Source organism: Amphiprion ocellaris, chromosome 12, assembly GCF_022539595.1.
Source record: "Amphiprion ocellaris isolate individual 3 ecotype Okinawa chromosome 12, ASM2253959v1, whole genome shotgun sequence".
Lineage (NCBI taxonomy): Eukaryota > Metazoa > Chordata > Actinopteri > Pomacentridae > Amphiprion > Amphiprion ocellaris.
In genome coordinates, this window is record NC_072777.1 from 22,901,444 (window position 1) to 22,916,305 (window position 14,862).

A 14,862-nucleotide genomic window follows, 5' to 3' on the forward strand; every position below is an offset into this window, starting at 1 on the left:
TAGCTGTTGAGTGAAGTTGATCTCCCAAAGCAAAGCATACTCCTCACATTTTATCATGACTCTGTGGGTAAGAGGCTCTGCACTAACACTCTGTTGTTAATAATTTCCTAGAATCACATACCAGTCGACACGTGAGGAAACACTCACACAAGCATACGGAAAAATCTGATTCAAACAAAGCAGCAAGTGCACTGCCCTCATGCTGTTATCACTTTAAAGTGCACTAAAGAAATAAAACACTTGAATTACTGCTTATCAAGTGACAGTCAGGTTCACATATGCAGAGCAGATCAATAGCTGAGTCCTAAGTTTCAAATAGGACTTTGAAACTCAGATGGCAGCACTGTTCTGTATATATTTGAACCTTCGGTGCAAGATATGAATCGTTTTTGCTTTCTTAGATGCACTGTTTAATGTAAGTTAAAAGACGTTGAGGAGAAAAAATACAAAAATCATGCCAAGACATCGTGCCGGAGTGGTATATTAACCCTTTGATGCGCAGTGTGGGTCAGGAGATAACCATTTTCCATTGGATTTGAGTCACTTTTGACCCATGTTGCACATCAAAGGGTTAAAGATGCGTCAGTTCATCTGAGAGCTATGGCAGCATGTGGAGTAACCTGATCTGTGTTGTTCAAGTTTTATTTGTTCAGCGAGACTCACAAAGATCCGCATTTGTTGCACAAGAGAAACCCTAGAACAAATGACGTACAACATCACAAGGCAGCCACACAAAGCAGTTATCACTCACACAAACACAATAATTAATACATTCACACGTCATTAGAGATATCACTAAGTAGAAATACTTTTGTCACAAGAGGTCGTTTCATTGCAAAAACTTTCCGTTTTTTGTTTTTTAACCTCACTTCTAGTGTTTTCTCATTCTTTATCCTTATTCTGGTGGTTTTGGTGCATCACAAACTTTTCTGTGTGTTTTGACTGCAAGAACCTCCTCTGTTGCTTTTACATTCTCCGACTACGCGATACCCAGGGTAGGTAAGGGTTCACAAAGGTCTGCTATGGTTCAGGTGATGTAAATTTTATCATCGCCCCACGTCAGCCAAAGTCTGTGTGGAAATACAGCCCAAAACTACTCTCCAAGGATAGTAGTGTGCATGGTTTCAATGCATAGATACAACCGACTGCGCATATATGGGAAGGAGTCCTCCTAGAAATAGAAATAGCAAGAAGAAGAGCAGAAATAGCCCTATGATGGACTGGCAGCCTGTCCAGGATGTACCCTGCCTTTGCCCTTAGTCAGCTGGGATCGACTCCAGCCTCCCTGGCGAACCTACAAAGGAGAAAGCGGTGTATAGAAAGTGGATAGATGGATAGACTAGAAATAGCTATAACTATGCGTCTGTGGTATCTATAGTTCCGAGTGTGCGTCCACAAGGAACTATAATCCAGGCCAAAAAACTAACACAAAATCAGTAGCCAACTATTTTCTGGGAGATGTCTTGTGGATACATTTTTGTCCATTAAATAGACTAATGTTATCTTGGAGTCAAAAGGCTGAACAGTGATGCATCGTTTTGTTTTATTTCCTTATAGGTCCCTGGGCGTCATGTACTTCACCTATGGCATTGTGTTTGCATGCGGCTGTTCTTTTGCCTACCAGCCCAGCCTGGTCATCCTGGGCCACTACTTCAAGAAGCGTCTGGGTCTGGTGAACGGCATCGTGACGGCAGGCAGCAGCATCTTCACCATCACCCTGCCCTTCGTGCTGTCAGGCCTGCTGGAAAGAGTTGGTCTCCACAACACCATGCGTGTCCTTTGTGTCCTCATGTTTGTGCTGATGCTGGCTGGCTTCACCTACAAGCCCCTGCTGCCCGTGAAACCCGCTACCTCCCAAACAGGAGGCTCACGTTTGAAGCAGATCTTTAACGTCAACATCTGGAAGTCTTGGGGATATCGCATTTGGGCATTTGGCATCCCTGCAGCCCTCTATGGCTACTTTGTGCCTTATGTTCACCTGGTAAGTTTGTGTTTTCTACTTATCTTTTCACGCATCTGCTCTCTCAGTAACGTACTGTCTGTTTATGTGCTGTTTGTGTTGCTGAGTAATCCACCTCTCCCCCAACCAAAGGTCAGATCAACCTCACAGAGCAACGCATAAATGCGGAGAGCAGGAATCTGTGGTGTGATTTCTGAGTATGCCTGTCCTGTGCTCTAGATGTGTTTATTGGCATGGGAAAGGGATAAAGGTGAGAGGTTAGCTGGGGAGCATCAACAACAGTTATCAAAACACATGTCTGCAATGTGAGTTACAGTAATGTGAAAGGTGAGAGGAAGGGAAATTAAAACCACATCCAGACTCCTCTCAGTGATGGTACGGAGTGTCTCTTAGCCCTTCGGTATTTATGGAAATGTAGCCAACAAGGTTACCTCTGCAGTCGAGGAAAGTTTAAGCATTGCAAGAACTCTTTCTTTTATATAAGGAATGGTACAAAATGAGATTTTTTTCAAGTTGGTTGGAAAAACACTTAATTTGAGACAATTTCCAGAGCTCCTTCATACAAACTGTGGTTGATTCTGCTCTCTTTTTTAAAGCCTACTGAAATAATATCTTTATTTTGTTGATTGAGTTTAGAAATTTCTTTTCCAGACAAAGTATCCTGGACCCAGTGTCAGCACAATAACTATTTATAAATGTGGAATTCACTAGCACCGTGCTTAATTCATCTGACAGGCCTTTGTTCTGCATTTAGAAACACTGAACACAAAATAAAATCTGTTTAGTAGCACTCACAGAGCTTTTCATCATGTGAAATTATCTCTCCCATTTGAATATTTTATCATTTTCTATCCAATAGAATATTGCAAAAAAGAAAATATTATAGAACCTGCATTGCTTATTTGTTACCTACCAGTCTTCAGCTTCTTTGCTCTTTGGCAGAAATGTTCAACTTTTTATTATGTTTGACTGCGAAGTACTGCAAAGGACTAACTAAAACTGCAGTTCCTCAAATGGCCACTAGAGGTTGGATCAAAAACTGAGTAAATCCCCATAGACCTCCATGTTAAAATGTCTAACTTTAACTATGTTTAACAGAAATAAACATAGTTACAGCCTCGGTGAAATAAAAAGATTGTGGTCCCTTTATCTAATTTTTCTGTCCTTGACAACTGTACAGGAAATTACATTTATTTTAAGTCACACATTTAAATTGTATTACAGCTTAATTAAGGGCATGTTAAGGAGTGACTCGCCACTTGAACAATCCTGAATAGAATTCCAGGAAACAACCAGGCAATCATGCTTTTGCACTGATGAAGGCGAGGTGTTGTAGAACTGTGAGCATAAGCAGTCAAAGTATAACCAGAGGGGAAACATGCTTTTCAAACATTAGTCTTTCAAATTTGCAGTTATGGCTCTCTCCCTAATCATTGATAAGGGCCTGGTCTTGTTACCCCAACAGACTTGTCCAAGGGTATTACCAAGATGTCTGCCTAGTTGTGAGACTTGCCTCAAAAGACTTTGACAGAAATATGGCAGCAAATGATTAAATAAAATCAGTGCACAGTTAGATACTACGAGAGGCAGCTGATTTTTGTAGTCTGGGTAGCCTGGCCCTGTAAACATTTACATTCACGAGATATTTGCCAGAATGTTTTATAACAAGACACTTAAAACCCTGGAGCCAAAAGAGAAGACTCTCGTGATCAGCATTCAAACTGTATGTCACAGCAGCTTCCTGATTGCTCCACAGCATCGTGTGTCCACATGAGATACCTCAGCTGTGTGGTCCTGGTGAATGTAGCCAAATGTGACAGGAAGACTCAATCTGTAGATCTTATTTCAGTCAAGACACAGTTCTGTTTCCCTGAATCAGTTTTTATTTCAGCTTTAAGATGGGAAACGATGACTCTGGAGAAAACATCTTAGGAGGGCTGCAGAGGAGAGAGGCTGGATGTGTTGGACAGACTCAGGAGGTGACTGTTTATTTGGACATGGTGACTCTGTTATTGGAGCCTGTCCCAAGAATCCCAGCCTGTGTTTTCCCAACACTTCTCCTGTGTGTGCTACTCAGACTGGGTCACCGCAGGGGCCTGGCTGCAGCCTCAGCACCACCCTTGGCCTTCTAGCCCCCAGCACCCGTGCTTCCCTAGACAAAGTGCTCCCCTCCCTGCTCTTAAAACTGAGCTCCACCCTTGTGACACTGCATTGGAAGAAGGAAAAAACATACGTCAAACAGCACATTGTTGAGCGTTTCAGGAAAGGAGTCTTATCAGGCCCTCAAAACTCCTCCATACTTCTCTGTCTGGTTCTGCTGTGATGTGTGTATGAGTGTGTGTCCCTGAACAAAATGCTGAGCACAGCTGTTTAGAGGGGCACTGCCACAGCTCCATGTCTGTTTTTTCTCTTACCAAATCATAGCTGCACGTATCTGAAGACTGTAAAAGAGTAAAGTCCAATTTGAGGCACGCACACACTTTTCCACATATGGTTGATTTGAGAAAAGTCACGTATGGCTGTGTTTGCGCTACAAACAGATTGATAAAAACTGTCGTTGCATTACTAAGAACAGAAGGGCGAAGGAATTTGAATGTGTGCTCTTACAAAATTACCCACAAACTCAAAAACAGCACATTTGAAAGTTTGATCAGATCATCTAAACGGATGATGCACTTTGCTGAGTCAGTACATCTGAATCATCATGGATTCCCGTTGGCAGCATACAAAATTGACTTTTCTTTCTAAAGCTGTGTCTGCTTTTAAAATAAGCCAGTTTCAGTGTATTTAATGAGGATCCCCCACAGGGCTGTGGTGTGTGGGCTGGAGGAGGGCTGGATGTTTAATGACCATTAAACAGCCAAGAGGAGAAGCTCGGTTAGTGCAGAGTGGGGCTCTGAGAGGGAAATCCTCCCTAAAACACTCTGTTACAACAGAGTTTAACAGTGCAGTCCAATTAATGTGATGTATTTTGTAATTTATTGTGGTAGCTTGTTACCTTGTAGTTCGCTGCATGCAGCATGCCAGCTTAATTCCAGCAACTATAACTTTTTCCACAGCACAAAATTTGACATGTTACAGAAGAAGCAGCACAGGTGTTACTAATCACTTCAGCTCTATCACGCTTAAATGGAATTCAGCAGTCATTAATGTTATTAATTACACGTGCTTGACAAGTCAAACTGAATGCTGTGAGGAAGTCTATAGGGGAAAAGCAATCCCACTGAAAGATTAAGGTCTAGTTCAAACTTAGACGGGCATTTTTAAAACCAGTTTTTCCTCCTTCATTGTCAAAAAATCTTTCTTCGCTTGAAAAAACACAACTGAATTGCTGTTAAGAGTCAAAATGACATGTGGTCATGTAACCCTAAACCTAAAGCTTGTTGGCCATTAGAGGCCTGGGAAATAGTATTACTAGCTCCAGTAGGCTTCCAGCATGTCGAGGAAGTTGGGAATAGTGTGTATGGATTAATTTTAATGCTTTGGTTTCTTAATGAAGTGGAATAGTTAGTGTACATTTATTTGTAATCGTGTAAAAAGTCTTATTAACAAGGTTAGCATCAGCAACATTTTGGCCACGTCCACCGTTACTCAAAATTGCATCATGTAAAGAAAAGACATGTAAGCAAACTCTGACATCACAGGCCATGAACTCTGTTTGTACGTCAACACTGCAAACAAAGTTTCTGACTATCTTCACCATGTAAGGATGTTTTGAAAAGCTCACTTGCAGTGAACTAAAACTTCATTTATGTGTGGACCAACTGGCAAAAGGCATAGAAATATGGTGGATAGGGTGTATATCCAAATCCTGATGTATGTTATCTCATTTGTCTGTGCCATACACATCCATTGTTTGTCCTCACAAACTGTCCTAGGGCCACACCACTAAACTGGGTGACATTTGGAAATGTGCACTATTGCACCAAATGTTCATTAATCTACAGCTGTAAAAAGTCTTGAGCAAATAAACTATTTCCTTTCTTTCAAGCGACATGTCAAAAAATGAAAATACAGTGCCTTGATTTTTTAGAATTATTTTACCTTTTCTTATAAACTGGTTTGGAAAATGATTGACTGGCTACTGCGTGATTGGTTTTGGTCTTTTCATTATTAGTCTGACTCACATGATGTAGACTACCAGAATGAATATGAGGTGCTGTGAGCCTTCTCCAGCACTGACACACTGCTGTGGAGACAGATCTGTTCATGCAAAACTATTTAATTTTTGTTAGTAATGAAATACCACTTCCCTTGTTCGTTAGAAACTGGAACATAAAGTCTCACCTTTATTTCCCTCAAAATATTTTCATTTTTTTTTCTATGTTGCTACTCACCTTCCAACCTTAAATTAATCAGTTAATCATGCTAGATGCAGAAGGTTGCAGATGGTAGGTCAAAGGCATTAAGGGAAATATAGGAAGTGACTGGAGTTTAGCAGTAGTGCTCAGGTTAGATTGCTGTTAGAAATTACGGTTAAACTTGTTTGTGTATGTTTGTTTATTTTGTGGGGTAATGCTGTTCTATCCCAACAGGCTACCTGCCAGGCTGAGAGTTGCATCACATGAGCTTGTGTCCCTGAAAACATGATCAATGATACACACACTTTTCCTAAAAGTAAACATCCTGCTGCAGTCTTTGCTTCTCTTTAATGCAGGTCTGATAAGCTATTGTTTGCAATCAATCATTTAGTTTAAATGGAATTGCCTTTTATCTCGAGTAAATATTTGTGTGCAATTTGCAATCACACATTTTTGCCCATTGCTCAGGGGATTGGTGGATACATCGCTTCATGTGTTATCCTCTTTGTCAGTGCACAAAGATGTGAGGGCGCAGTAGAACCAGCGAAAGACTAATTGTCAGCAACCATTGATCAGTCTGCGTTTACATGCCAAAGCTCCATGATAAACAGTAGCATGATACAGGTTGGGCGGGGTTGGTGTAGGCCCTGCTGCATATGTATGACCATCCAGTTTCATTAAAGAGTAAACACATGACACAGCACCATCCTGCAACCTAACAAGAAGACTCGAATACATAACAGACATAACTGATGCAGTGTGTGAATGAGTCAGCGAGGGAACGTCTTCTTGTTTCCGCCTTAAACGTCCACTAACAGCTACCAAGATGATGACTGTGACCGAGGGATTATGTTTTATAGATTTCCTCCTCATATCTGTCCGGTGATCTAACAGTGTGGCATCACAGAAGAGAGGCTGTCTGTCCGATAAATGTAGCTGAACTCACAGATGTCATTGTGGGGTGGTAGATATGTGATGTTTTTGCTTGTTTTCTGTGCTTAGTCATTTCTTAAATGTTTGCAATGTTATCTTGTGCCAAAGTTACACCATCAACAGACTGCACCACAGTATTGCACATGAAGAACTATCTATCTCTTTCTGGATTTAATAAGTAAGGCTAACGTGACGTAATAAATTGCACAATTGTGTGACGTCTTAGTGGTAAATTGTTAACCTTGTGCACCTCGAAACTTATGGGCGGATTTGACAGGGCATGTTATCTTTAAAAAACATCACCAAAATGACACTATTTATCAGAGTCAGAAACTCTGTAAAACATTTTGAAACTTTTCAGATGAACTGCAGGCTGTGTTTGCTCAGAGTAATGAGGACATGATAAGAGAGATTGAAAGCAAAATGACAAATACTTGATCAATAAAATCAGAACAGCATGGCTCAAAAAGAATACACAGAGAAGCAGGTTGCTGGAAAATTCTTTCAGCAAGGTGAAATATCTACCATTCTGCAATGTCATTTAGCAGACACTTTTATCCAGAGCGACGTACATCTGAGAGTAGATAAAATACAAGCAAGGATCTAGTGAGGAGAAAACAACCTGGATAAGTGCCATAAACCAAGTTCAAGTGTGATAATAGGACCGTGATGTCTATAGGCAGTGCGATGTAATAGGATTTTTTTATTATTATTATTATTATTATCTTTCTTGTGCAGTCTGTCAAATGTAAAGATGTTCAGTAAAGAGCTGGGTTTTTAGTCTTTGCTTAAAGACTGAGAGAGACTCCGCAGATCGAACAGAGTTTGGTAACTCATTCCACCAACGGGGTACTACTGAAGAGAAGAGTCTAGCTATCAACCGGCCCTGTTGTGGTGGTTGGATCAAGTGCCTTTTCTTGGCCGAGCGTAGAGAGCAGTAGGAAGTGTAGACCTGAATGAAAGAGTTCAGGTAGGAGGGAGCTGTTTTCATTCTATCTCTCTATAGTTTATGTGCAGAGTTCTGAGGAAAATCGTTAAGTTGGTAGAGGTTGTAAAAATGTACATTAGCCTAGTCAAATAGCCTATCTGTAGGTAACACCTGTGGAAATATGTTGTACATGTTGATTCCAGATGTTACTTCAGTTCTGTAATTTGACCAAAAAAACCTCATGAGACAACATACAAGTTCTCTACTTCTGATCGCAGCTTCCATTAAGGTTTAAGACATCATATTGTGGTAAAAAATTAGCTCAGAGTGAAGAAAAATGTGATGGAAACAAAAAAAAAAACATCCAGAAACTGCTTAGGATTCAGACTATTAAATGAAGATAATAGGAGCTTAATGTACAGAAAATTGAATGTGTTTCAATTATAATGTGATTTATAATATAATGTTCTTTATTCATTTATCACTATATGTCCAATAATGGCGGCAATAAGCTAAGTGGGAGTGGTACGTTTATCGTGTGAACCTTTCAGACTTTAGCGGGGGGAATTACGGGACACATCTGGCTTCTCAGTAAGAACCTCCTCCCTGTGGTCAGCCTTGAGTCAGTGTCGTTATCATCAGTTACTCTGCTGATGCATGTATGCTCAAATACACTGAGCCTCCAGTTGTCACGCCTGCAGCACTGTTTGTCTGAGCAGGACACTCCTGTGGACAGAGCATGTTGTTGTTACTACTTAGAAAGGCGATAAGTCATCCAGAGGTCTTTGGTGATGGATATGTATCCTGCAGATGGAATAGGGGGTGATGACTGGGGTTGTAGAGGCAGCAGACAGACAGGCCCATTGAGCAGTACTGCTGCAGCATGCCTGGAGGTGGAAATAGCTGGCCGGGCTCCACAAAACAGCCCCTTTTTTCTTTTGAGCTCTCAAACTCAGGGCCTCACAGATTGGCGCTCTGGGACAGGGGGGATGTTGCTACAAAAATCTGGAAAACGAACATCTGAGCTGCTTTTCTCCAAGTCAGAACTGTAAATTAGCATTTACTGGCAGCAACAACAGAAGACGAATGAGGAGTGGTGAAATATGGACAAGGGTGGATAAGGGTGCTGATAAGTAGCGGGCTGTGATGTGGTAACAGCAACAAACTCCTGCCTGAAAAATGGCTGCTACGGTTCAGAACAGGGAGATACCATTCTGTTTGGACAGCTGGACATTTTGTGAAACCGCTTGTTTAGCCTCAAAACTGCCAGAAACATTACTGTTGACCACACCCAGATTTCAGCAGAAGTATGCAGAATGTAGACGTATTCCATGCTTCCTCACCACAAATAGTAAACTTCCTTCTTTTTTCACCACAGTCTGTATCTGGAGCAGAGCAGCGTCCTAATAAACTGCAGTTGTTACATTATTAAATTGCTTGATTAAAAGAAACTGTGCTACACTGCTTGTTAACACTTTTCAAAGCTCTTCATACTGTTAATAATAGTTTTGTTATTTACACTTTTAGTGTCCCACATGGATCCAGATTAGGCCCCCTTCGGTTGACAAAAACATTCACTTAAAAACTGAAAATGTCCACTTTTGTGCTGAAAATACCATCTTGTATTCCAGCAGCTCTACCTAAATCCTCCCCCAGGTCTCCTTTTGATGACCTCCACACCAACAATCAAAAGCACAGACCTTTGACAATGCTACATCAATCCAGGCTCTCAAAAGAAGTTTAATCGATGAAGTAAAGACTTAAATGTATACAGTTAAATATCAGATTGCATGAAGCTATCCTTTCTAAAAATCTTAAAACACATCTTTCAAAAAATCCCTATAGAGTTTTTAGACTAATTGAATTGACTGTAGACTCTACATTGGATTATGGAGATACTGTCTCTACTAGTGCTGCTACTACCCTTAGCCACTGGATACTATTCATCACAGTGCCAGAAAAAGCTTCCACGCTTCCCAAGTTAAATGTTGAAGTTCAGTGAGCTCTGACATTGAAAGGCTCTATTGTCCAAGTTGCTTTAACACCTAACATCCCTATGTGAGGAGCCGTGACATCGATCACAGGATTGTAATGGTTCGCTCCTCTAATTCCTTTAATCTCCGAACCGGGGGAAACTGATTTATGGTTCTATGCACTTTACGGCTGAAATGAACTTCAAAATGAGTCCGTTGTACTCATCTGTTTCATTTCATTTCCACAGATGAATCACGTGAAGGAGCGTTTTGGAGAAGACACCAACAAAGAGGTTCTGCTCATGTGCATCGGCATCACATCAGGCGTGGGTCGACTCATCTTTGGCAGAGTAGCAGACTACATTACCGGAGTCAACAAAGTCTACTTGCAGGTCAGTCAGATAACCAGACATATGAAAGCAGAAGTTCTGACCACTGGAAACTCTCTGAAACAGCATTTAAATGATCATATGATAATCACACCAAAGAGTCTCACATTTATGCCAGTGTATAATGTTTAATGAAGTGTTGTTTGTTATTATGAAAGGTCTTTAAATTTGGATCAAAAGACTAAACACTGCATAAATATTTTTAAATCTTTACATGTACAGACGTGTAAATTTAGGAAATAGACTGTTACAGATCAGCGTCATTAAACATTTTAATTCTGAAATTCTGCTAATTTTACATGTGGTTTTTCATTCGATATTGGATCCATATTAATATTTTGGTTAATTTGAAACACTTATCCAACCCTAATACACATTTCCTCTTTATGGGCTTTACATTTTCGTGGTAAAAATAATAACATTTAACCTTAAAAGTTGTGCAGATACCCCATAAAATGCTCGACTTCATACAGATTTGTAAATTATCAAGCTTACAGAAAAACCTTCCTTCTAGGTGACTTCCTTCTTCATCATTGGCCTCATGTCCATGATGATTCCTCTGTGCTACATCTTCGGCGGACTGATCGCTGTGTGCCTGCTGATGGGGCTGTTCGACGGCTGCTTCATCTGCATCATGGCTCCCATCGCCTTCGAGCTGGTCGGGGCCAACGACGTGTCCCAGGCCATCGGCTTCTTGCTGGGCCTGATGTCCGTGCCCATGGTTGTGGGACCCCCGATTGCAGGTAAAGCAGGAATGACCCAGATATTCTGTTGATGCTCAATCTGACCCTCAATATGTGATGAATGCTGACATCATTCTGACTACTGACCATATCAAAAGTGAATAAAAAATGACGGTTTTGTCAGTTTGGAGCTCTTTTATGGCATCTTGAGCTGTTCGCTGTTTCCCAGCTCCAGATATGCTGTTACGTAACTGACCCTGACCTCTGACACAACTGTCAAAATCATCAGTTTTGCTTTCTTTGCAGTAGAGCAGTAGAGACAGACAAGAAATGTGGGGAAAGAGAGCAGAGGAATGACATGGAATTTTTGCCCATGCTCTTTCGCTAGCCTGATTTTACCATTTTTACTTTTTTTTAATCATCTCTCATTTTTTGTAGTAAAATCTGTCTTCTCATAATTATTAAAGTCCCTCTGCAGTTGTTGATTAAACTCCTAAAAACTTGTATCTACAAGTTTTTTCCTTTAAAAATAATCTCTTCCTACCCTAAGCTGTCATTGCTGCCCTGAGGAAATGCACAGCTGTGGTGTTGACAGCTTATTTAGTTCATGATCTGTCATCTGGCATGTAAAAAACACCATATAGACATATTAAAGAAAAAAAGATTTTCTTGGAAGGAGTCTTTTAATATTTTACTGCAATAAATTTTTATGTTAAATCTGCAATGTAAATACATATTCTCTGTTTATATGTCACATCTCTGGTAGTGTCTTGTTAAACTGAAGATGCAGTTTTACAACGTGACAACTTCAGGGGCCTTTTGATCTCTGCCATCTGATTCTGTAGATATATTGGCTCTTGTAGCCAGACACAAAGCATTCGTGCCGAATTCTCATAAATCTCAGAGTTGTTATCCACAAATTTAAAAAAAAAAAAGAGACTAATCCTTTTCATGCAGACATTTTGTGTTCGTTTGCCCCATCTAGTGTTTATTATTACTGTGTCGGTCCCAAATTTGCACTGGGTAAATTAGAAACATACCACAAACTCATAGTTGTTTCCAATTAAAGTTGTTTGCATATTACATGCACAAGGAAAGAAGAAAACTTTTTAAGTGTGATGCACGTGACCAAACAGGTTTGGAAGCCTCATAGATTCATAGGTTTCCCATGATCAGTATCAGTAACATGGAGAGCTGCTCATGTGAGCTTCATGTGCTTTTCCTGCCTGAAAGTAAAGGAATTAGTTTTTTTCTTAGAAAGCCCTGCAGTGTTTGACTATTCATGAAACTGCAGGAAGGTCAGAGGTTACAGTCAATAACAGACAGCAGAGTGTTGCTCATGGAGCTTCTATTAGCAAATGCTTGCAGATTAGGAGCTTGAACTTTCCTCCAGCTGAACAAGTGATTTTCGCTGGAAATGTTTGCATGTCTAAATAAACCACATTACTACTGAAATTCACTAATGCTGGAAATTGACCATGTGTCCTGCATTTCATAAACCTGATTATTGTAAATCAACATTAATGTGCAGCAGGTCAGTGATCAGCTGTGATTGGCTAATTTAGACATCAGACATATTGATTTTGTCTGGCCATCATCTCAACTATGACTCATTTTTATTGCATAGCCATTTCCTAAATGTTAGCTATTTAACCTTTTAAAATTCTAGCATTTTTATTATTTACTTTTTGTTTTACTGTCAACCAAATTGCTATATCAATATAGAGACAACTTTACGTGAGATTCGGTTTTAGTCAGACGGAATTTAATCATTTTTGATTTATGACGGTTTCAATACAGGTAAAGATATTTGCTGATGCTGCACTGCTTTGACAGTGAAACTTTCCCTGTCAGAACTCGCATGCCTGTGTGAAACTGGCAGTTAACCTGCTTTCACTCTAACTGAAATCAGTTAGACTGAAGCATCTCCGCTGTCAGCTTCCATTAAACCCACCAGTTCACTCTCAGAAGGATCAGTAAAGTGCTTCTCAGCCCAAGTCGGTATCATCAGCATCACTGAACCAGCTAAGAATAGACACACAAGTGACCCTGTAGATAATCACAGACTTCAGTAAGGTCAGCTTGTAATTGTCAAAGCCTCAGGCCAAACCACACCTGATAAACTGTGACCTTAATGCCATACAGCATCTGTTTCTCCTGATGTTTACATGCTGCACTGACGGAGTTTAAATGAATTTTGACAGGGGCTGCCACTAACAACTTTTTATATTCATTTGTTTACTTTACTGATTACTTGATTATCTGTCTAAACTAATATTTTTTTCTGCAAAAAAGGAGCGAAAATTTCTTTTAAGTTCATTTTATTTTGATGCATGTCATTGTAAAATACGGCACAGTATGAAATATGCAAAGGTTTTTGTAACAAAAGTGCTTAACTGTACAGTTAAACTGACAATCTCAACATGATCTATATAATCAGATAAGAGGGCTTATTATTCAAGTTAGTAGCTGTACTTCAAAAGAAATCCAAGTTTCTGCTAAACCCGTAACAAGTCAAATAGTCAGGCATGTACAAACAAAGTGCAACATGAACACCGTGGATATTTTAGAAGCACAGAGCAGCTGAAGCAACTCCTTCTCTCTGACTTTCATAGTAGCTTCAAATTTTCTAAAAATAGAGCTAAATTCACAGCATAGCCGTCACCTTTAACCATTTATGTGAGTATGTCAGATGACTTTACAGTGTTAAAATCAGTAGTTTAGTGGTGCAGGACAGCAGCTGGTCCACGTGTGGTGTTAAGTTTTTATTTCATTCTTGTTCCGTTGTCCGACAGTAGAAACAAAAAAATATATACTTAATTGAGAATAGCTTTACTGGGAATCTATTAAAGTACAGTTTATGTGAGCACAGAGAGCAGGAGAGAAGCAACCAGATATTAAATTATCTCTGTGCACAACCTCTCATTTGTAATCAGTTATGCCCTCAAAGCCTCGGGTCTTTGGAACCTTTTACACTTGACCAAATCAGCTGTCTAAAACTGTAGAGCTAAATGAAATTATTAGAATGTTATATTACTGGCAGCACTTAAAAACGCCATCACAAGAAAATGGTTAAAAGTAGAACTTCCCACTACTGAGAAATGGATTGACTTTGACATGAGGTTTGCATTATTGGAAAGTTGTTTACCCTAAGAGTGCAAAAAGGATAAGTTTTACCAGATCTGGACTGAATAGGCTGAATATATAAAATATCATAAGGTCTGATTTCACTTGAACCTACTAGTAATAAATATAACCGGATCTCTTCATCTATTTTTCTTTTAATTCCTTTTTTTTGCGTGTAAGCGCCCTGGTTCAGCTGTTCATTTGCAACAACAAAAGAATGATTTTAAAAAAATGAACATTCTGAAAATTCAGGAGTGTCAAGGACATTCTGACTACCTGCATGGAAGAAGTTTAATGTTGTAAATATGGGATGGAATGGAAACTGTAATAACTTCAAATTCAATCAAAAGACTTGATTTTAAAAACCGTATCAGTGATTGTTGCTAATCAATGACAAGAGCAAAAAACGACCGATGTCATGGTGCAAAAATTAAGAGTGATGTTAAAAATCTTTAAAATTCAACAAACTATGTCTATCTTTAAAAGAATTTAAATCAGCATTAGTAATGATGTCAAGTTGTCACATCAGCAATATACCAAACAGAGGAAGAATGACATTTATGTGTTTC

General features: G+C 39.7%; 1 protein-coding gene across 1 annotated transcript in view; it reads left to right on the top strand.

The window, feature by feature from the left end:
• The window catches only part of slc16a10 (solute carrier family 16 member 10), a 42,576-nt gene that overhangs the window by 25,232 nt on the left and 2,482 nt on the right, over nucleotides 1-14,862 (top strand). The window contains 3 exon segments of the mRNA XM_023295444.3: nucleotides 1,558-1,981; nucleotides 10,344-10,487; nucleotides 10,999-11,227. Of these exon segments, the coding sequence (XP_023151212.2) occupies nucleotides 1,558-1,981; nucleotides 10,344-10,487; nucleotides 10,999-11,227 (797 nt within the window).